Raw genomic sequence first — 24,964 nt, forward strand, 5'->3', positions numbered from 1 at the left:
ATGCACAGGATGTGATGCTTGAGTGATAGAAGCCTGTCCAACATTAGAATAACCTTGGTCTGAATGGCATCTAACCGAGCTCCAATAAAATCCAGAACCTGACCTGGACTTGTTGAGGTTTATGGTGATAACCAACTGGTGGGAGGCCTAGAGAAGGACATCCCTGGCTTGGCAGAGTCGATGCCTGGAGGGAGTGGAAAGGAGCCAATCATCCAGGTAGGCGACGACCTGGAAACCCTGCAGCTGAAGCTGAGCTGCTACCACTGCCATCACTTTGTTGAACACCTTGGGGGCTGTGATGAGACAAAAGTGTAGCACTCTGAACTGGTAATAACTGGCCCCAGCCAGAGGTGGAGGAACCTCCAAGACCATCTGTCCATTTTGATATGATAGTACACATCTTGGAGGTCCACCAAGCACATCCAGTTGTTCTCCTGCAGGAAGGGCAGGATAGACTGGAGAGTGACCATCCAAAATTTTATCTCGGCAACTGACAAATTTAGGGTTGACAGATCAAGGATGGGTCTCAAGTCCCGTTTTCTTTGGCACTAAAAAAATCTGGAATAGATGCTAAACCCAACTGGTCTGGAGGGACGGGTTGGTTGACTCGCTTTTCCAGCAGTTTGAAAATTTCCACTGCTGCATCCTCCTTTAGCATGGGTGGAACATCCAGGAGGTGTTTGGGAGGGAGTGGCATTTGAGTGAAGGTGATTGAATATCCTCTGGATGTGATTTGTAATACCCGACGACTGTCTGTGATTGACTCCCAGGCTGTTGCGTGTAGCAAGAGGTGACCCCTGACTGCTTCCAGAGACGAGCAGCCAGGCAACCCTTCAGGGCTGCTGCACGGGCCTGTCCAGGAAAGAATCCCGAGACCCTTGGCTCCTCTGACCCCCTCTGGCACGAGGGCAGCATCTGGCAAATCGCTCTCTGCCTCTGGGGGAAGGTGAGTCCTGAGCATCTTGGGAATAACCCTGAGACTTCCAAAACCACATATTCGCTGATTCCTGGAAAAGGATTGTTGAGGGGTTGAGAAGTGGATTCTGATGGGAGACAAGGTCTTCCCATCCTTCTTGCTCTGGACCAATGTGTCTTGTACTGTCTTCCCAAAGAGAGTGAAACCATTATACTGGGTATTCACAAACGATGCCTTAAAGGGCTCCGAAACGGCACAAAATCAGAGCCAGGTGTGATACCTGATGGCAACGCCTGCCCTGGCCTCTCTAGTGGCACCTTCGGTACCGTGAGATAGTAGCCACATAGAGCTGTTGGACATGGAGGTGAGGGTGGCCATCCGGGAGGAGAAAACCTTCTTCTCTGCCGACATGGGCCCTGGGGCAGACTCAGTGACATCCAAGACCAAGTCTCGCTGAAGTCTGATCACATGTGTCATGTAGTCCAGCGCACGAACAGAGAACGTTGCTGAAGCACAGACCCGCTTCCCAAAATAGTCCATGGTCCTAGACTCTTGGTCAGGCAGATGGACCGTGGAGCTCTCCTAAGCAAGCTCCTGCTTGGTGGCTGCCACCACCACTATGGCATCAACCGGGGATCCCTTTGACCAATGCAGTTTGTCTGAAAGAGCGCTTAGGATCTTATCAGGGTGTTTAGGGATAGGCTCCACCATGTTGGGTTCCCTCCACGCCCAAGATGTAATCAAATCCACAAGGAGATCCAGGGGGAGGGGACACCCAGGAGGTACAGGGTCCTGTGCCCAACGACTCCAAGAACATCGACTTGTCGGGGTTGGGTTTTTGGGCAGACCAACCCCCACACTGGCGAAAGATTTTCATGATGCCTGCAAAGGAGACATCATTCAGGGGTGACCGAGGGGAACCCTCCCCTTCTTCCAAGTCGGTGTCCTCCATGAGAGACTCTGGTGGGGAGTCTGTCTCCATTTACACGTATGTTTCCAAGAAGCCTCCTCAGGGGGGGGGTCTCTGGGGAGGACTCGAAAACTTCAGGCTGTTCCCGTGGGGGAACTCCCTGTGGCAGAGAGGTAACAGGCTCTCCCTGAGGGGGCAGGATGGCAGAATCTGGACCAAAGAGGGTGTCAGGACAGACTCCGAGGACGAAAGACTCAAGGGTCTCAATGGAACCAACCGAGAGGACCCTCTACACCACGTCGAAGGGAGAAGGAGAATGAACCGCTGAAGCTGCAACCATGATCGGGTCTGTAATCCTCTGAGTCAACGGGGAGCCAGAGCCAAACCTCCAGGCGCCAAGACTCCAAGTGGACAGCCCAACTCCAAAAAACAAGGAGTCGACACATCCCTTCTGATTCGGCACCAAGGCTACAGCTCTGAGAGCTGGAAGACTCTGAGCTAGTTGGAACCAACCCGCTCAGGGCAATGGTTGGCGTAGAGTTACCAGATACCATTGGCGCCAACTATTTGACACTGAGGGGCCTTGGACCCAAGGACTCCAAAGTCAGGGGGTTGGATAGGAGAAGGAGCAATTGGAAAAAAGGCACACTGCATGCCCCCAGCCCCGAGGGGGAGTGGGTAGGAAAGACTCCCATCTCAATCTGTGTGTGGATAAATCTCTGCATCATCCTGTTCACCTCGGCTTCGGAGAGGCTGCGGGTGGACCAGGTGGAGGAGGCCACAGACAGCAGGCTAGAGAGGCGGTGGGGAGAAATGACACAGGGACAAAAGCAGGGTGAATGGAGCCAAGGGGAGCCCAAGCTGGGAGCCGGGTGAGATTTCACCTGGGGCTCGGCTGAGGAAGTGCAGTCAGGGGACCGCTTTCTAGGCCTATCCTGGTCTCAATGCTTACTCTTCTCCCTGTCCCCGGTCCTCTTGGTGGGAGGTTGAGTCCCAGGGGCCAGGGCAGAGGAAGAAGTTGGAGTGGAAGCAGGGGCCTCCGTGGAAGGAGGCCCTTAAGGATCAGCTTATTCCTCCTGTCGATCAACACTCGGGTTGAAACCTGAGCAGATCGAACAGGAGGAATCCAAGTGTGGGTCCCCTAAACAGACCACACACATAGTGTTGCCATCAGAGGGTGGGAAACTTATGGCCACACTCTGCACTTCCAGAACCCTGGCTTTGGGGTCTCTGCCATGGTTAATGGAAGAAGGGAACCCACTAACACACTCACACACACACCTAAAGAGAGGGAGAGAGAGAAGAGGGAAACTGGTATAAGTTTTTTTTATTTTGGAGAAAATTTAAGACCGACACCTGAGCTCAAGGGTAGAAGTATGTGAAAAGGGAGAAAAGGAGATAGAAAAGATCAAGAAGACAGAATTAAACAACAAAATTCACTCACCAAAAGCCTGGATCAGTGGACCATGATGCTAGCGATACGTGTGGCAAACGATATCTGGGGGGATGAGGGAGACGGGGCAATTATGGGTAGGGGAGGAGCTTGGAGCTCGGATCTGATGCTGGAAAATGCGTTCAAGTCAAATCCATCTCAGATCTGTCTGTGTTCCCACAGGTTGAAGAACAAATGAAAACAACAACTTTAGATACAAATGTTTTTCCAACAAAAAGTGAGCCATCAGACAGAATGGGACTCTTCTTCTGATTTTACTGATAATTAAGCTCATAGAGAGACTTTGTCAGTAAAATACTTTCCAATGTTCCAAAGGAGAATGCTTGAGAGATAGAAAAAAGCACAGGAGTTGACTAGAAGAACAGGGAGTTCCTTGGAATTGAAACGGAGTCTGAGGTTGTGAGATGGAGAGGAACCGGAAGAAGACCACCAAAACTGAAATTAGTGAATAAATGTGAGATTGTACTGTAGAGCATCAATCATATTTGTGAAATCTGGCTTTGTAAGAATAAGTGGGAAGACTGGACTTTTGTTGACTTTGTTAAACTTCTTTGGGACTGAAAAATGTATACCCCTCTTCATGTCATTAATGTCTGGAAGGACTCAAAAAGTAACTGTAAGTGAAACATTTTTTGTTCTTAACAGTACTTCTATAAAACCTTTCATGATATAAATTGCATGTTATATAGTAAAGCATTTTCACTTATTGATGTATATGATAAAGATACTAAAAGTAAGCAGGTACCTTTTTTCTTCTTTTTTAGTTTTAAGAAATGTAGGCATTACAGTGTAAAAAGAAAATAGTCTGGACAGAAGCATGTTTAAATTAATATGCTGTAACCTTGTCCTGCTGAGGTGCGGGGATGGAGTGCAAAAGTGCACAATTTATAATATATGTAGAGCCGATATGTTTTCTCTTACCTTTGCATAGGTAAATGTCTGGATTAAGGCCTTTGTCTTAATCGAACAACAAGTTTTTTGTGTAAGAAGGTAAATAAGAGAACACTGAATGTAATGCAAAGCTTTCCTTTAGCAAATAAATGTTCATTTTGAGATGTCTGCAGTTGAGGGCAGTTGTACATTTTATTCTTACGTTTCCAAGGAGACAAGGTGACTGGTATGCAATAAAAGCCACAGCATAATACAATAAGAAACAGCAATTAGTATAAGTAGGAACATAGGCAGTATCATGTGTCTTAGCATGGATCTCCTTAATTTTATGCTAGATTATGCCTGTGTGCAGCTGTTGACGTGGGACAATTGCTCCTATTGGGAGGGATAAACTTCATTATTTGAAGATTTACATACTTTTGTTTGTTTGTTTTAAGTTAATAGGTTATGGGGGTGTATTTGCTTTTCCTTTGAATGGTTTCATTAAAACAAAAAGTCTTGTAAAATGTGGCATAGGTTGAAATGGAGATAATAAACACTACAAAAATGATCAAACTGCCAAACATTAGTGGGTGCAAGTAACACAAAAGCTGGAAACAGACATTTAAAAAAGCTGTCATATATAAAAGGTGGGAATAACAATTTTTATCATAATGGCTACTCTATCCATATTATTACAGAACATTAATGGCCTCATGGGTATAGACAAAAAGGCAAGAGTACTAAATTATATTAAGAAATGTAGAGTGCAAATAGCAATTTGTTTAGGAGACACACTTCGAAAGAAGTGAAAATGTGAACTTCTTAAAGAAAGGACTTCAAGATGGATATTCAGCAGAATATCAGGGACAAAGGGAAAGTGGAGTACTTACAATAATTGCTAGATTAGCTCCAATAGTGATACAGGAGAATTACAAAAGATAATAGTATATTTGTGGTAGTAAGGGCTACTGTGACGGGAGGAGGATTATGCCGGAATGTATTAATATTCCAGCTAAAACTGCTATTATGGAGTTTAAGAAAACTTTGGGAGAAATAATCAACTTTCACAGCAGGGAATTTTACTTATAGGTGCGGATTGGAATTTGATTTGCAACAGTGAGGATTTATCTGGGATGAGGGACCTAGATGGGAAAATATAACAAAAGAGGGTAGATTTCAGAAGAGATCTATGAAAATATTTGGTATGCAAAACGTGAATTCAGTACTAGGAACTCTGAGAGAATTTACATATTATTCCACAAGGTACAGTAACTATGTTAGACTAGAAAGAAATTATATTTTAAAGGAACATGTACATTTAATTGAAAGTTTCAACACATATCAAATAACTTTTTCAGATCACGCACAAATAACAAATAAGATAAAAAATGCAGGGTAATGAAGTAAAAATGAGACACCTGTGCTTCCCCACCTACCCGGAATTTTAGAAATTGGCAGTGGAAATTATTCATGAGATATTAGGGAAGATAGAAATTTCTTCAGAAGCTATAGCTAGTGAGTTGGATAAAATGAAAGAAGAGTTTAAAATAGGGTAGAAATAAAAGAAAAAGATATTAAGAAGTAACAGGAATTATTTCGTGGGGCTGACAAAGGTTAAAATATTGCAGAATAAGGGGAATCTTACAGAACAAGAAGAGGTGCAACTGCAAAGTGCTAAAGAGAAAATAAGGTAGTATCTGGATAATATGCATGAGTTGAGAAAGATTGCCGTTAAGCAACTGTTTTTGTTAATAACTCCAGAGCACAAAAATGTTAAGCATGATGATTTAGGCAAAAGAAAGTAGAAAGGGCTGCTGTCAAACTTTGGAAGCCATAATAACAAAAATAACCACAGATCTGTAGTGATATTACAGATACTTAGGAAATTTTATGAAAATCTGTATAAAGTAGAAAAATATGGAAATCTAGAAAAAGTACAAATGGAAATATTTATGGAAGACTTACATATGTCACGGTTAGAGGTAGAGGTGGCTCAACAATTAACAGTTAAGACAGGAAGCGATGAGAAAAAATGGTGATGTATAACAAACTGCAGGAAAGTCTCCAGGAACAGACGGTATTCCTGTAGAAATTTGGAAACTAGCAGAGAAGAAAGTGATAAAGCTCTGAAAGGTTTTAACAGTATTTTAAAAGGGATGGGAAGCATCAGCATCCTGGAAGAAAGATGTGGTGTCTGTTAATACCTAAAGATGGTAAGGACCCATCAGACCCAGCTTCATATTGTTCCATTTCAATTTTAAATCATGATTATAAAGTGTTTATGAATATAATAGCTATGAGAATGGCAAAGGTGTGGCCAAAACTGATAGATTCATCGACTGTTACTACGCTGATGACCCAGGGGGTCCTTTCTAAGCCCAGCCAAGTTTTCCCGAAATAATAATTATGTCTTGTATCCAAACAGGACATTGACGGCCAAGCATTTATAAGCTACATCTGTCCATAAGGGACACAGGTGCCAGGCCCAGTGTAAATTTCCTATTTCCCATTCACTGGTCTAGATTGCACTTAAACTGGGTACTAGCTGAACTCAGCTTCACATGGATGGGAAGCCTGTTCTACAGGAGGGGCAGTCTCTGGGACACATCTGTCTCTGCAGCATGTTCTGTTTAAGTCATAGACAAAATGTAGGTCCGTAGACCTTGTATTTCTGGTGTTATTTGACTTACAAATATGTAAGAGATTCATAAGTGTGAGGTTTGCAGATGCCTTGTAGGCCAGGCATAGAGCACTCCTCAGCAATCTATAAGAGACTGAGTAGAGGGAAAAGGCTTTAAGGGACTTTGCATAAAGCAGGTTTGTTAGGTCTTGTATTCTTTCTGTAAGGAACCTCTGAGGTCGCTTTAGTTGGTGCATATGCCTGGTCAGGTACATTCCAAATGGAGCAGCGTACTCTATGATTTGTCTGATAAGGGCAAAGTACACTGGGATAATGACCTGTTTGGACCTAGATGCCAAGACCTTACTTACAAGTTTCACAACATAAAAGGATTTCCTCACCACGGTGGCTATATGGTGAGTGAATCTAAGGCTACTGTCTATGCGTGTGCCCAGATCCATAGCCACTGGGTCAACTCTTAGGGGTGTAATTATCAATATGGTAATTAGCTGGGATGATTGACTTCCCAAAGGGTACAATTATGCATTTCTTAGCATTGAGTTTAAGACCATGGCTTTAGCACCATTTGTTAGTCAGAGATAGACCTTCTTGAAGAATGCTACTGTCTGCAGCGGAGTTGATGATTAACCCAAGCTTGCAATCATCTGCAAACTTAGTCAGCCACAAACCTTCAGCATTTGTTTACATTTCAGAGAAATAGATGCCAAAAAGAAGTGGGCCCAGTAGCAAGCCCTGGGGCTTCATGGAGGTGGCCTCACATATTTTGACTTCCTGGGTCCTATCTGTTGGCTATCCAGTGGGTAATAAAAGGGCTTATACCTAAACTAATGAACTTGTCTGTAATACCTGACTGGCGTGTTGTATCAAACGCCATGGCCAGGTCGAAGTAAGCTGTGCACAATCTCACAGTCATCCAATGCTTTGATGACCCTTTATAAAAAGAGTACATCAGATTTAATAGACTTGATATGGATCAGTGTGGTTTTGTGGAAGGAAGGCAAACATTTGACAACATTAACAGAACAATGATGATCCAGAGGGAAGCAGAGTGTAAGGAAATACTGCTGTTGTTGTTGGGTCTTGATGCAGAGAAAGCATTCAACAGAGTAAGCTTGGATTTTATGAGTAGGGCAATGGAAGCATTTGAATTCCCTGATACAATAATAAGGTTAATTAGGAGGATATACAAGGGATTAGAGGCATAAATTAAAGTGGGAGATTTCCTTCCTGTCAAGTTGTGTCTGAACAAAGGAACCAGACAGGGGTGTCCTCCTTTCCTTTGTTATTTTCTTTATAACTACAGCCACTGGCAAAAAAGGACTCAGAAATTCAAGGATACAGTTGGTATGGTAATCAAGAAAAGCTGGCTTCATTTGTAGCCAATGTTATTTTGTACCTGACACAACCAGAAAAAAAACATCTCAGTGATGTGGAACATCTTGAAACAGTTTCAAGTATTTTTGGAATATAAAATCAATGACAAAATAAAGGCTTTTGCTAAAAACTATGTACCCACACATGAATTGGTCCAGCAATAGCCATATTTATGGGGAAGTAATAGAATGCAGTATTTAGGAATATGGATTATAAAGGATTCTCTTGTGGCAGCTATGTATATGTGGGAAGAAACTAAACAACAGATAATACAAAAACTTATGGCTATGGATATCAAGATACAAGCAGTGAAAATGTTTTAGCCCTTTTTGTTTTATGTACAGGTCAGGCATATTTTTGTCAACCAGAGAAGAAGTTGTGGACAGTAATTAATAAAGAATTGAAGGATTTTATCTGGGAGGAGGAAGGACAAGGGTCAAGTGGGATAAGTTGATCCTTCCAACAGAACAAGGTGGTATAGGATTACCTGATTTGAAGGGATATTTTACAGCTACACAGCTACGGCTCATATACATAACACAAGCAGAAATCTATAATTCAAAGAGGAAAGGGATGATGATGATGAAGCAGGAGGGAAATTCAAGAAATAATGGACAGTGTGGGATTTTGGACGATGGCCCTTAAGGAGAATAAAAGCACCACACAGAATATTATATTCGTACAGTAGCAGAAAGTATTCTAAGAATGAAGCCAACATGTGAATGGAGAAAAGAGCAAAGAGAAAGGAAAAGGGGAATCTTAAATTAAAGACCAGCTCTGGTACAGTTTTTAACTGAATTTAGAACTAAAGCTGCGGTTAACCATGGGATGATTCATATGGCATATAAAATACTGCATAATAACTACAGGGATCAATCAGAGGAGGTTAGAAAATATTGGGGAGTGAGACTGGATAATCAATTCACAAGGAAGCAATTGAAGGACATGTATATGGCTCCCAAACATGGAACAAAGTCTAGAAGATTTAGGATTTTTGCTTGGAAGTGTTTGCATAGGTATCTTTATACCCCAAGCAGATGCCAAATAATTTTTTCTTGGGTAGATGGCAAATGCTGGAGGTGTTTTGGGGAAGAAAGGGACAAATAGGAACATATATTTTGGGAGGGTAACATGTTGGGAAGCTTTAAAAATTCCCTACAGAATGGTCTGTCAGAAATACTGTGTGGTCAAATGAATGCAACTATGGGAATAGCTGAGATAGGAACTGAACTGCCTAGACATAGTAAGGTCTTGTTAACTTTAACTCTGGTGGCAACCAAAAGAAAAGCAATTATTAGAAAAAAGAAAATCAAAGTCTAAACCAACTGTATTTTAAGCACTGAATGTTGCAACAGAGAGAGAATACCTGGAAGTGGGATCTTTAGAAAATCATATTACAGAAAAAATGGAAATTTTGGTAATAAAACATAATGCTTTGGAGGAGGAGCAAGGTTTAATGGAAGGCATGAATAGATCAGCTTATGTAATGCCGAGTTGATGATAAATATACAAAATAATATATGTGATGTATAACTGCAATTGGGAATATGATTTGTGTTATTTTATATAAATGCATGCTTGCCTATGTCTTAAGTCATAATTTAATAAAGGTGTTAATAATAAAAAAAGCAATGAAGATATTTACAAATGAATTAGACAAATAGAAGGAAATTCTTATGGAAGATCAAATACTGACAGTGTAATCTGTGGGTTATCAGATAAGTAGAGAAACGGTCAAACTAGCAGGCCAAATGGTCCTTAACTATCATTAAATTTCATCTTTCTGTCTGAAAACATTTGCATTACTTGCATTACTTCTGTAATCTACCCCTTTGCCTTGCTTACTATCATAGGTAGTTACTTGGTATGTTGTCCAATAGACCAGTGAGGTATCTAGCCCAGATTTAGTTTCCATGCAGCACTATCTGATTAAGTGACTTGCTCAGGTTCACACATTAGGCAAATGGAGACTGAGGAAATCAGATCCTGGACTACAGGAATTAGCTTGTTAACACATCATGGTCTTAATCCTCTGTACTAACTGCCAGACTAAAATAAGGCTATTAAACCTAAATTTCTAGTTCAAAACCCAGCTACTATTCTTTCAATGGCTACACCGCTGGGGACCCCCTAGATATGAACTGGGGAACCTCTTGATCTGTAGTTAAATGCTCTACCACTGACCTACAGAGCATTTGCATCTAAGGAATATGTAAGTAGGGGTCATCAGTGATCCAGTTGCAGTCACAAAAATGTAGGACTGACTTTTACAATTAACAGCATTCCCTAGCACACACCTCATCTCTGTGGTTGGCCATAAAAACAAACACAGGTCAGGACAGTCTCATTTTTGAAATATCATGCATAAAATGTGTACACCTTAAAAAGTTTTGAGCTAGCTACTTAGAACTTGAAGATAGCTACTGTAAGAAAGTGCCCAGACATTACATACATTTCTTACATATTGCAACTGCCAATAAACACACACTATTATCTAACTGACAGAAACCACTGTAAAGCTCTTTCCTGTATATATGAACACTGAATCACTGGCAACACTGAATGTACATCTGCAAACTGTTCTTTTTATGGAATGAATTAATCACAGAAATGTGAGAACACACTTCTTTTTGATGTCTTCATGGGTTGTGTTTAGTACTGAGATGTTTGAAGCTGGACTTGTGGGTTCTGAAAATGCAGTTTAAAATGCAACTGTGTTACACTAGTAAACTCAAAAAATGGACAAAAATTGACAGAGTTACTTAAATCAAGATGGTTCTATTGAAGAAGACTGAGAAATCATGATGGCATTGTTACACTTCTCCTTTAGGAAAAGCTGCATTAAAATGCCAACACTTGTCTTTATAGCCTTTAAATACATTTCTGTAAAGGAAAGCATTAGCAAAGATGACAGCATAGTGCATAAAGCAAAGGAAACTGTTCAGTGTACACAATAACGACACACAATTTAAATATAAAATTAAAAAAAAATGTGTAAGACACAGAGCAATTGTATCAGAATAAATAAAGCAATATTGCACTTTTGAATCTCAATGCAACGTGGATTCTGTAGAATGAGCTAGCTGAATGGAAAGGATGCCACTATTCTGACAATCTCACGTTGATTAAAAAAGACAAGAATCCTTACTGCCATCTCCCAAAACATATGACATATCCTTGGTTTCGGTCTGTTGTATGGCAGCACCACCATAGCAAAGGTTCTATGGGCAAGGAAAGTCCTGCCTTCTTTCTTCTTCACTTCCTGTTACTATTCCAAACATCACAAAAGTTTACAAATGAGCTAAGTGTCAACTCAGCATTTCACTAACCCAACAAGCTACTCCATGGGAGAGGCTGGGTATATTTTATATTGTCAGAGGGGGCCCTCATATATTTCTCAATATACTGTACATAAAATCTTCTCTTTATTAAATTTTCTATACTTTTTCTGGTCTACCATAGAAAACTGTTTTACTCTGTAAAAATTATTCTCCTGGCACACAGTTGTAGCTTGTTGATTTCCTCTTTGGCATTAGCCCACTAAGACACTATTTTGCACTTGAGCAATTAGGTCCATTTAATTTTGGGGTGCAGCATCATGAGTTATCGACTACTTGATGTGGCAAAGTCACAGAAGAACTGTTGATGAAAGATCCTTGTTTTTCCCGTCCTTTAAGGAAGAAGGTAAGCAGTTCTCCTTTACCCTTCACATAGATGTGGCCCCGTCGCACAAAACGAAATCCATACTCTTTTAGGATTAAATAGGTGTCTTCAACCACCTGTAGATAAAAAGCAATGCTATCAGCACTGAATAAAAGAAAAGTAAGTAAAACAGAACACATGCAAATGTCTACTCCAACAATCTGTTATGCAAGCAAACATAAAAAAAAAAAATAAAAAAATAAGTCAACATGAACTTATTTGCTAGACAAAACAAGTAGATTTTACAATAAACAAATAACCTGGTGCTACACCATTATTTGGGCATTCAGCATTTGTGTGTAGTCTGACAAAATAGAACATTTTAAAAGACCCTTTACAGTTTACCATAACCTGTAGTGAATTATGGCATATAGAAGGGAGAACACCTGCACAGTCAGGTCTGACGCAGCAGTATTTGATTTAGGAACACAGTAGTGGGCTGCTAATGAGGTGTTTGTGTGACTTTACTTCATTTTTGAACTGGAGATTCTCTTCGTCATGCTAGCTAATACACCAGCAACAGACAGTTAGTGCAGGCAAAGAGAATCTATCTGAAACCTAGCCACAGTTTGTTGTTAGGTATTTAAAGAATGAATAGTTGGCCTAGAGGATTAGGGGGCTGTTAAGCTGTTTCCTGTGGTCCAGTGATGTAAGGTTTGATTCCCACAGGCACCACTGCCTAACTGTGGGACTCTGAGCAAGTCACTTAACCGTACACCACTCCCAGGCTGAGTCTAAAAAACTGGAAAACAAATACAAATAAATAAATTTACACTGACTCCCAATGCTTCTTCTTTAAGTATGAATACTTTCATAGGTTCATAGGTGTGTACTAGGCTAATGGCCCTGGAGCCTTTTCAAGCCTAGCCCATAGAAGTGCCCTGGCATTGTGCTGCCCGACATTAGTTCGCTGTGGCTGTATCAATTACAGCCACTGGAATGATCCCCAGGGTGAACTTTCTATTTCCTTGAAGAGGGCCAGTGAGGTGCTGTGCTTGACATGTATAGGAAGTCTATTCCAAAGCATGGGCAGTCTCTGGGTTATGAACCTATCCCTCCGGCATGTTCTGTTGATTGTGGTTATGGGGTTGAGGTCTCTGGAGTGTGTGGTGTGGAGGATTTGGATTTCTTTAGATGTAGCATTTCTAACAGAGCTGGGTCAGACATGGCTTTGTAAGTCAAGCAGAGATCACCTCTTAGTAGATGATATGAGACAGAGAATAGCTGGTGTTTTTGAGTCTGTCTATGTAGGACATGTGTTTAAGGCCTAGGATTCTCTTTGTGAGATACTTTTCTGGCCTCTCCAGCTGTTGCAGGTGTCTAGTGAGGTACATGCCAAATGGGGCATTATACTCTATGATTAGTCTAATGAGGGAAGAGTAGAGAGAAAATATGACCTCTTTCTTCTTGCATTTAAAACCCTTGGTAATGAGATGTGCCACATAGAAGGACTTTCTGACCACAGTGACAATGTCATGGTCGAAGGAGAGGTTGCTGTTAACCTGTGTCCCCAGATCTCTTATAACACCTTCAGTGTTCAGTGGTCTCCCATCAATGTGGTAATTACTGGGAACTGAGTTTTTCCCAAAGGGGATGATGATGCATTATTTGGCATTAAGATTAAGGCCATGGTTTCAACACCAGTCATTGGTCTCAGTGAGGCCTTTCTGCAGGATGTCTGCATTACTTGGGGAGTTAATAATGGTTCCCAGCTTGCAGTCATCTGGAAACTTGGTCAGCCAGAGTCTCTCCATGTTGGGCTGGACTTCTGGGAAGTAGATGCCAAACAGGAGAGGACCCAGGACTGATCCCTGTGGGACTCCACTTGTGACTGCTCAGAAGTCTGACTTGGAGTTCGCTACAATTACACTGTGGGTTCTATCTGTGAGCCAGTTTGCAACCCACCTAACAACACAGGGGATGATGCCTAGTTTGGTGAGTTTATCAATAATTCCTGAGTGAGGAATGGTATCAAAGGTCTTGGCCAGATCAAGGTAGGCTTTCGAATACTGGCCAAGGCTCTTGCCACCCCCATAGTGCCTTTTTTAGGCAAGGCTCAAAAGACAAACCCACCGCCGTAAATAGCACAAGTAAAAACCTGAGGGTAATGTTACTCAATGCCAGAAGTCTAAACCTCAAAATGCAGGCACTCCTTAGTATGGAGAAAATTGATATATGGAAAGTAACAGAAACCTGGTTTAAGGCTCCAGAGAGTGCCCCAGCACTACCAGGCTACAACTCATACCGTACATTTCAGCCACAAAACCCAGACCGAAATACAGCTCATACAATACATTTCAGCCACAAAACCCAGACCAACATACAAAAGGCGAGGGAATATCCATATTCATCAAGGATACCCACACCTCCAGGTTAGTGGCACAGCACGATGCTTCAGAGATCATCCACGTGCAACTAACAACGGCCAAAACTGCTATTCAAATTATAGCTTGCTACAACTCACCCACCATGTCCCAGGACCCCCACGCTGCATTCCTGGAAACACTGGGAAACATAAAGGTCCTACCAAACACCCTGATATTGGGTGATTTCAATTACCCAAACATTAACTGGGAGAACTACTCAGGTACAAACTCCCTTGCCCAATATTTCCTAGAGTTTATAAACTCAAATGGTCTGGATCAACTGGTCAACATACTGGACTTGGCCATCACCAACATGGGCGACTGGTGTTCCACACCGGAGGTCAACCCCTCACTTGTTAGATCTGACCATAAACTAATCACTTGGGATATCCACATTCCGCCACCACCCCCGGTCAAAGAAACCACAGTGAAAAACTTTTCAAAAGCAAACTTCACGTTACTTAAGACCAAGGTGGGAAGTTTCAAAGCCCCTATGCTAAAGGATAACGCTGTCCAAGCTGCAAAATCCTTTACTAATGCACTCTATGGGCACCTACAAGAATGCATGGATCATGCTATCCCAAACAAAACCACGACTCACTCCTCCAAGAAAAGGAAACCAGTATGGTGGACCCCTGACATAAACAAGCTATACAATAGAAGGAGGAAACTAGTACAAAAAGAGTGAAATCCCAAGAAGGGAAGACATCCCTGATCAGTATCAGCAAGAAACTATGTTCCCTCATAAAATCATCCAGGCTAGCTTCAAAAGAAAAATTGCCATGGACTCCAAAGATAACCACAAGGCATTCTTTACCTATGTCAAGAATCTAGTGGCAGATTCAGATCTGCTCGGAGAGATCTGCTTGGAGTTAGTGCAGAATGGCACAAAATACACTGAACCGACCAATATAGCCAATATCCTGGCAGACAGGTTCAGTGCAAACTTCACCCCCTCTCACCCCCAAAAGGACCCATAACTATACCAGAAGAATGTAGTGCCCCTGAAATCACAGACACTCAGGTTAAAACAGCCCTCTCCAAAGCCAAAAACACAGCATCAATGGGATTGGACGGTGTCCCAGGCTGCGCCCTACATGAGCTCAAAGATTAACTAACCCCTCATCTAAACACACTGTTTAAACTCAGCCTCTCCACAGGCTATGTGCCCACAGAGTGGCCCACCGCAACAGTTATTCTGCCCTGGTGGGTGTTTGTGCTGTCTACTTTTTTGTGTACTACCGCCCTATAAGCCTGACTAGCTTGGTCTGCAAAGCTATGGAGCGCATCATCATGGATCTCATTAACAGAGACATTGGGAACCTTAAGACTTTGCAAAGATAAGCAAGTTGGCTAAATATGGAAAACATGTGGATACCCTGTTGAATAAAATGAATTATAACTGGAGCTAAATACTTTGTGAAAACTCTTGGTGTAGTTGTGAAAATTCTTACTGTAGTTTACTATCCAAAGGGTAAGGCAGAGAACTGATTATATGATCCAGACACACAAAACCATAAAAAATGCCTGAAACCTGATGAATAGGGATGTGGTGATAAGCATTTTTTTACATTTAGTGTTACAAGAAAACTTAAATGAAGAAAAAGGGGTAACAGGTTGTGAATTAGCAGCGATTTGAACTTGGGCACTATCACAAATTGGTTTAAGAAAGAAATTCAGATCCGGTCTCCAAACATTTTTTTTCTTTGACACTAAAACATTTTTGAATAAAACCTTTCCGAAACTGGGGTGGAGGAACTGACTCCCGGAGACAGTATTTGTTGAAGAACAGGGGTAAACTGAGGAGTCCGGTCTGGTGGATAAGGAATTTTCCCTGAAAGGGAGGAATTTCTTTAGTGCCATCTGCAACCTTGATGAGTATCTTCAGTACCCATTCGTCTGAAACTACTCATTGCTAAAGACAGAAATGGAGATTCAGACTTTGTGGAAGACAAAAGGAAATGCCAGAATGGGAAGGAAAGACATGGTCATTTAAATAGTCATACTGCCTTGTTAGACTGTCCTTTGTTTTGGGGAGGGTTCTACCTTCATTTTAGAACCCTTTTGCCATTGCTTCTTAAACATCTGTTTACTAGCATTTTGCTGAGACTATTTTGTATCTTGCCAAAACTGGATAAGGGGGTAGAGAATCCCTTTGAAAATTTGGAAGAGAAGGGCTGAAAAATCTGAGAAATTCCCTGAATCACTATACCCCTCTCATCATATTTCTTGATAACTTCTACAGCAGGGGTCCAAAAATAATTCTCTATCCAAAGGAAAACTTAAAATCCTATGTTCAACATCTTTTGGGAGGTTCTGAGAATGCAGTCAGGCAAACCTCCTCAAAACAGTACCAGTGGCCATAGCACTGGAAGAAATATCAATACAGTCATGCAAACTTCAAACAATGAGTTGTGAAACTGAAGAAACTAAACAATTTAAGCAGATTTTTCCTCACAAAAGAAACAGCATGCAAATCATCCCTCACACTTATAATCAGAATAAACTAACATCAAAAAAATCAAAACTGCAGAAGCATATACTTCTCCCCATGCTTATACATTATTTTATCATCCTTGCCAGAAAGTGAAGGATTGGAATTAACTAAACTTTTGGTAACAGCAGGATTAACTACAGTTACAGCTGCTGGGTCAGGTTTGGAATGAGTATATATACACTTAAAAGAATAAGGAACTTTATACGATATATCTGTCTTTTTAGGGACAACATGCTGACTATTAAGGAAATTGCAGACAATGATACACACATCCTCCAATGCTGACAGCATTTGTAACAGCTCATAGTATTTTCTGAGGGACTGAGAAACATCAGCGTTCTCCAACTAAAATAACTGGCACATTCTGGTTTCAGAGAAAGTGAAACACTCACAGGTAGAATCAGGTACTATGCTCTCCTCTGAATCTCAGTCAAAAGGCTGAGGAGAAAATCCTGCATCTTTCCCTTCATCTTCCTGTCCAGATTCATAACCTTGAATCTCTTCAGGAAAAGAAGCACCCCTTTTTTCTTTTACCAGAAACCACCTTATAAGAAGAATCAATAGCAGAATCAGACCCTGATCCAGGCCTAATAAGCTACTCCTGTCCAGGGAAATTTGAGCAGGTGCAGACACGTTTAGTTTTCTGTTTCTTTTTGACAGGAAAAATGGGACTAACAGGGTTGTTAATTGCAACAGCAACTTCCCCAGGGACAGCACCGCATTCTGACTAAACAGGAAAGACTTCCATTCTCTCTCTCTCCCAGGACAGACACAAGTATCTCTCTCTCGCCCACTGAGGGGACTCCCAACAGTCACAGAGGATGTGGCTAGCCCACAGTCCATAGTGGCTGTAGGTACTAGACCAGAGGGTTACACGGTAAAAGAGGACTGGTTTGAGGAACCAGTTTTGGCCACAGCAGAGTTACCCATTTGAGGCTGAGACAAATTGCTGGCCTGTTGCCATGACAAAGGCTGTTTGCTTAACTTTTTCTTTTTGTGGCTGGAAGAATTAGCAACCATCAGACCAGTAGTTTGTTCCATGGTCAAGCCAGAAATGGTGTCTCTTTTACTGTCTAAACAAACAGCACAAGCTGGTAAAATTTTAAAGTTCTAAAATGTCAATTTTCCCCAATAAAAACACAGTAAAAAGCATTTTAATACATTCTGACAACCCCAAGAACTAAAAGAAACACAATTCTTCAATAGAAAAAATAGTTTAAAACTGTTTTTAATAACGTTTAAACTGACAGGTAGAAAACTGTGCTCCCATTTAAAAGCACGGTTAAGTCTCACGACAGTCCATTAAGACACAAACTCCAGAGGAAAAATAACTTTCCTAACCAAGCTGACTATCGATCCTTGAAAGTTCACAGAGCACTGATCTTTTTGGTGGCAGGAAAGTGAAGGGCTTGCCTTTCTAGGCAGATCAGCAAATTTTTTATTATTTTCTGCTCCAAATGGAAACAGTTCCACCCACAACAGACCCAGAAACAAAGTTTTCACCAGAACGCTTTCCCTGCACTTTGTTGGTATTCCTCCTTGCATATACCTGTAGTAAATATACAAATATACTACAATTAGGGCTTCTTAATATGATACAGAGTAACAGAAACAAAACCATAAGACAGTGAATGTTTATTTTGATTATAAACTAAGAGTGCTTTGGCTGACTTGGTTTAAGGTGTAGGAGCATACTGTAACATATCTTGCTTTAGGGCTCTCACTTTGGGTTAGCTGAAAATGCGGCAACTCCATCCTTTTCCATTTTTGAAACTCTAACTGGTAAGTTATGTTCCAAGACTTTTGCAGACTTTGAAGAAAGTATCTCTTGGTTCTACTTTGTTAGAGGAAAGCAATTTAGAAACACTGTTGATATGTCATAAGTAAAAGGCAGTAGCAATTCAACTGTAAAGGAATTGTTTGTTGTTTATCTGTTTGTTTATTTATTTGGATCCTGACATTCCAGCTATATTTTATCACTCTCTGTATAACAGAAATCTTGTATTTCATTAAGGTACAGGACTGACGATTTTTGATTGTGTTTAAACTTTCTTTGTGCAGGACTTAGCAAGTGCCCAGAGATGACCACGTACTGAATGTAGTTAGAAGACACCCTTGATGGTTTTATTATGTTCATTCAGTGATCAGGAGTTCAGATTATAACATCCTGAAAACAAATGGTTGAATTTCCTTTAAATTACAGCTCATATCCTTGATTTGTTGGCACCATGGGATCACTGTAGTATGCTGTTTTAAGGAGTTCTTAGTTTCTACTACTTTTGCTGAGTGGAGGGGGTATATATATATAGACACACACACATATATGTGTGTGTGTTAGCACCTGTACTGAGTATTCTTGTTTGTTGAGGAGTGCTTTATCAGGTTTAACACTTTGTCATCTAAAAATCCACTTGATTGTGGGACTTGACACATGCACATACACACACCAAGAGCTAATACGGTGTGTGTAGTGGAATGAAATACAAGTGATGCTGCTCAACAGAAATCCTGTGTTATGACTTGCTATCAAGGGGTAGCTACATATTCATTTAATGTGTGCCTCTAGTATTATTTCTTGCACCTTTGTCCCTGATCACATTGCATTGTAGAGATGTTATTTTTTATTATATATAGTGCAGTTAAGCTGTCATGTTCTAGTTGGCTCTGTTGGTATAAAAGCTTAACTATTGCCCCAAGTGACCTGAGTTACATTACTGGCTCTGGCTCCTGTTGGGGCAGGGGGAAGGGAGGGAGTGACATCACACTGTTGGGTTATCTTTCTTTTCGGGGGTTATATTGGGGTATATGCCTAGAAAACACACTACATTAGAAGAACTGGAAGGTGAGCAGGGAATTATTAAAGGTTTACTTCACTTGCAGAGGTAAATGATTCACTCTTGCTAATGCTCGCTGCACATGGAACCCTGTAGTGTGTTTGTTTCTGGTTAGGCACTATGGGGTTAGGGATTAAAACCCTGGTGGTAACTGTCTAAAAATGATGGTCCCTCTCAGTCACCTCTCACCCAAGAAGGGGCTGATTGTCATCAGACAGTGGTGGAGAAAAACCCGCAAGCTGTCATATTTTTTGTACCTGTGGCTCCTGTCTTGTCTGAAAAGAATCAATGGATCAGCTCACTAACCTGGTTATCAAATATCTAACATAAATAACACTTTCTTTGCTGTGTACGTCACAGTAAGCTTCCCTACATTACTCCCTTTTTTTCTCTTTAGCTGCTCTATTGAGTAAAGGTGTATTCTCACAAAAGTGAGCTGTAAAATCACCATGTTTTATTCCTTTGAATTCTGGAAACTGGGATCTGTGTTCAAGATGATGACTCCCTGTGGCATGAGAGTACACAGATACCATGATGTGCCTCAACCCAAGAAACTTCAAGAAAATTAAAATGAATGAATTGTAAGACCAGCCTGATGTCATGAAGACTTCCTTTAAGCCATAACAGTAATTTGCCTTTTCTAATAGCCTAATTGCCAGGTAGTTGGCTGGGCAGAGTAGACCAAGCAGCTGGATACTTGTTATTTACTTTTGCTGAGTGGAGGGGGTTTGGGCATGTGGACAATCTGCAGTACAACAAAAACAATCGGTGGATATAGTGGCCTCAGTGATCAGCTCTAAAACAGTTTAGGGGTGGGGGTGGGGGTGGTGGTGGTTGTGGACAGATGCCTTAGGTCCTTAGGCTGCAGAAGCAAAAGTGTGGGCACATGCTTGTTATGACACTTTGGTACATGTTTGTTTCCAATAAATGAGGCACAGAAAACAAATGCTAATTTGTGGGCATAATATAACGAGAACTGGCTGTCTGGCTGTCTCTCTCTGTGGCCCTCATGAGGTTGGTAGACAACTACATCTAAGTGGTCTAGAAGTTTTCATCCTTGAGAAGTGGGAGTCATCCAAACATGGGATGTGTTAGGTTAGCATAACTAACTTAAAGGAATACAGATTTGTTAATACAGAAGCAGGAAGAGAACCAAGAGGTTAGTGACAGAGGCAGCACAACCACAGTCTTACACAAAGTATGCACAACTTGAATGAGAGAATAGGGAGAACACTTTTTATGCAAAATAATAACTAAGGAAATATAGTAAGTTACTTAATGGCATTAAAGCACACTTTCTTTAGCCAAACTATGTTTTTTCATTAAATTATTCCAAAATAGATAAAACTTGACTACATCTTTTATACTAAAGCAGCAAAAAGTACAGTTGTGTAAAATCATATCATAACAGTAAAAGTCCTTTTTATTTCTGTTGCAGTATTCATAACAAAAGGGATCTCCTGCCAAGGGTAGCCCAACATCTGGCCAGTATGCCAATGTCTTTAGTACTTACAGGCACCATACGTCATACATACACTCCCCACACAAGGCATAGGGCATAAAGGTGACATACAAATGCACACACTCAGAACTAAAAAAGCCATGGAAGGAACCAAATGTCCCTAGGGACAAAGAAGAACATGTGCATTTAAAAGGAGTAAAGACAGAAAAGCCCCTTCGGCAGGAAGGCAAGAAGAACAGGCTAGAGCAGAGGGTACTGGAGGGAGGAGTGAATACTGCAACAGTAAAGAGAAGGACATCTACTGTTATGGTAAGATTTTACACAGCTCTGCTATGTCCTTCCGTATCATTGTTGCAGTATTCATAACAGAAGGGAGAATATAAAAGCTCAAGAGGAAACCTGGGAGGAGGATGATACTGAGGAACCCTCTAGAAACCCATGCAGGATACACCTGGCAAAGCCAGCTTTAGTCCTGGAAATAACATCCAACTTACAATGCTTAGTAAAGGTATGGAGAGAAGACCAAGTATCAGCCTCAAGTATAGAACTGATATCATCCTCTTGAAAAAAGCACTAGAGGAAGCAACAGCTTTGGTAGAATGAGCCTTTACTGATGAGGAAAGACATATGTCATGAAAGGAATAACAAAAAGAAATGGCTTTAGAAATCCAGGAAGAGATGGTCTGCTTTGAAACAGCTAAACCCAAAAAACGGGATGAAAGGAAACAAAAAGCTGGTCAGATTTGTGAATAACTTTAGTTTTATCTAAATAATATCTGAGCTGTCTATGCAAATCCAAGATGTGAGAAACCTTCTCAGTGGCAGACTGCAGAGAAGGAAAAAAGGAATAGCAAATAACTAGAGTGATTAAGAGACAACTCATTGACCACCACTAACATTAAAGATTAGCACTGTGATGTCCCATCACTGGCCCAGTAATCAAGAAGCCTCAATCCTCATCATTAGCACCATTGGGGGGTGTACATTGGGAGGATGACAGATACACACACAGTATTTCCAGATGCAGCTTTCTGCCTCAAGTGCAGTTGCCTTTAAGAGCACACACAGACCACAGTCAGTCTGGGGCTGGTTTCTCCCTCTTTCTTCAGATCCCCAATAGGACTCCCCACTGACACAGCTATACAGTTGAGTGACCAAACCAAGATGTTCAGCACTCTCTCTGCCCAACCAGTGCTTCATTTTGCTGTCCACGTAGCTGACCACACACACACACACACACACACACACACACACACACACACACACACACACACACACACACACACACACACTCTTGGAGAGTTGTTTTACATATTTACATATCCACACACACCTTGGAAAGGCTGGCACAGGTTAACTACCTATGCCCCCTTCTGCCCAGACTATAAGGAAGTTATTACTGCCACCAGCCAACTCTATCTGCTACTTTAAGGCCCTTAACAAAGGGTTCCATTCTTACTGTGTAATGTTACTATCAATATAAATGGTAGTTTGACCAAGACCAAGGCTATTAGAAGTGGCCAGCACAGTGTCACCAAATAAATATGCAAATACTCTCAGAGCTTAAATAAGTCTAGACAGACCAGCCACAATGAAAGGTTTAAATATTTAATAATAAATAATAAATGAACAAGACAATACTAAAAATACCTTTACAGTAACACCAGAGTTCAAAATCACAGGAAATATTTAAAACAACATTGCAGAACAATCTCAAATAAATAAAGAAAAACATCTAAATTAAGCTTTGCTATATTCGTGACAATATTTAAAAGAATTATACTGTACCCTAGTTCACCTACTTAATTAGGACAGCAAGCCATGTGTGGTGAACGGATCCTCTCTAGTTGTTGTCAGGTCAAAGACAAAATACAGAATGCAGTCTCTTGCTCAGAGACTTCTTAAATTAATATCTCAAATATTACTGCTAGGATAGTTTGCAGACTGACATAATTTCTTGTCATCTGACTCTATCCCAAGTGAAATTCCCACTGCTGAAAGCTAACAGTATTTAGCATCTACCTGTGACAATACATACACAAGGGCTTTCCCTCAGATCTTTGTAGATTCTGGAAGTCATACAGTTGTGTACACTTACCATAAATGTAGATGTTCGAGTGTATTCACTGTTGCAGTCATTACATTTGGGTAATCTGCTAGCAGGTTGCCCTCAGTTGGCCTGATTAACAAAGTCTTGGGTCCTGCGTCAGTTGCTGTCCCTTCTTCCATGACGTCAGGTCATCAGGGGTATAAAACATGCAGCTGATGCCATTACATCAGTTTTTCTTGCCCCAGATGTCAGATGCCCTCCAAATGGTGAGCAAATAAAATTAAAAACACAAAAAATATACCTCCAATCCCAAAAGCAAATACACCAAAGGGGCTTTTAAGCATAGTGAAAGAAAGTAGAGGTATAGCCAAAGAAAAATAGGGGACTGGAAGGAGGGTAACCAGGACTGCAACAGTGAATACACTCGAACATCTACATTTATGGTAAGTGTACACAACTGTACTATGTTCTTCGTGTTTCACCGTTGCAGTCATTGCATTTGGGTAGATTCCCAAAGCACTGGTTGGGTGGAGGGAATTATACAGCATTAGGACCAGCTATAAGGCCCTGCAGGACAACAGTGGCAAAGCCAGCTCTGGATTTAGAGAAAGTGGTAAATGGTAATGTTTGGTGAACGTATGCACTGAGCTCCAGGTAGCAGCTTCTAGAATGTCCTTGGTAGGAACACCTCTGAGAAAGGCTGCAGAAGTAGATGCAGCCCTGGTGGAATGGGATCTGATCCCCTGGGGGACAGCTTTTCCATGGTGCATATAGCAGAAACGAATACAATGGCTTATCCATTTGGAAATGGTTTGCTTTGAAATAGCCTTTCCCTCTGCCCCTGCAGCAAATGCTACCAGCAGTTGTTCAGATTTGCTTTGAGATTTTGTTCTGCTTAAGTAAAATCTAAGTTGTCTGTGTACATCCAATGAATGCAGAATCTGCTCCCCCCTGTTTTGTGGATTGGGAAAGAAAGTTGGCAAATGAATGGTCTGATTAAGAGCCACACTGGATACCACCTTAGGCATGAAGGATGGATTGGTCCTGAGAGATACCCTGTCCGCATGAAGAATGATGAAAGGCTCCACTGCCATAAGAGCCTGTAATTCTGAAATCCTTAATTGACTGCTAAAAGGAAAGCTGTTTTCCAGGAGAGAAATTTTCAGTCTGCAGTAGCAGCTGGCTCGAAAGGAGGGAGAGTGAGTTTCTCCAATACAAAATAGAGATCCCAGGCAGGGGTTGGAGCTCTCCTGGGTGGTCTTAAGTTTTTGGCCCCTCTGAGATACTGCTTTAGCAGAGGATGAGAGAAGAGGGGAGGATCTGTGTTGTAATGAGCTGAAATGGCTGAGGCATGGAATTTTATGGAAGAAAAAGACAGGCCCTTGTGAAGCATCTCAGTTAAGTATTGTAAAATCTGAGGAATGTTGGGCATAGCTGTGCTTATCCCTTGAGATTGATTCCAGGCACAGAATCTTTTCCATTTGTCAGCATAAGATTTTCTAGTACTAGGCCTTCTTGCCTCCAAAATGACATCCATCACTGGTTTGCTGTGGGATGCCAAGGGTGATTTAGTTGATTAGCCATGCTGCAAGATTCAAAGTTTGGAGCGGAGTGTGCAGAATTTGGTTGTTCTGCTGAGACAGTAAGTAAGGTGTCTGAGGCAGGTGCCATGGTGGAAGGTGTGATACATTGTGCAGGAGTGGGTACCAGTGTTGGCGAGGTCAGTCTGGAGCAATCAAAATCATTTTTGGTTTGTCCTGTTTGACTTTTAGTAGGACTTTGGAGAGCAGAGACAGAGGGGGGAAAGGCATATACTGATAGGTTTTTCCAGCTGAAGGATAGAGCATCCACTTTCCAGGCTTTTTTGTGATGAGTTCTTGTGCAAA

At 41.3% G+C, this 24,964-nt stretch overlaps 1 protein-coding gene across 1 annotated transcript in view; it reads right to left on the reverse strand.

Moving 5' to 3' along the window:
• Positions 1-10,916: 10,916 nt before the first annotated feature.
• The window catches only part of ADCY3 (adenylate cyclase 3), a 2,166,879-nt gene continuing 2,152,831 nt past the window's right edge, over positions 10,917-24,964 (reverse strand). The window contains exon 20 of the mRNA XM_044062394.1: positions 10,917-11,946. Within this exon, the coding sequence (XP_043918329.1) occupies positions 11,764-11,946 (183 nt within the window). The 3' untranslated portion in view covers positions 10,917-11,763. The remainder of the gene's footprint in view (positions 11,947-24,964) is intronic.

This window comes from Protopterus annectens, chromosome 2.part1, assembly GCF_019279795.1.
Source record: "Protopterus annectens isolate FY-2018-M chromosome 2.part1, PAN1.0, whole genome shotgun sequence".
Classification (NCBI taxonomy): Eukaryota; Metazoa; Chordata; order Ceratodontiformes; family Protopteridae; genus Protopterus; species Protopterus annectens.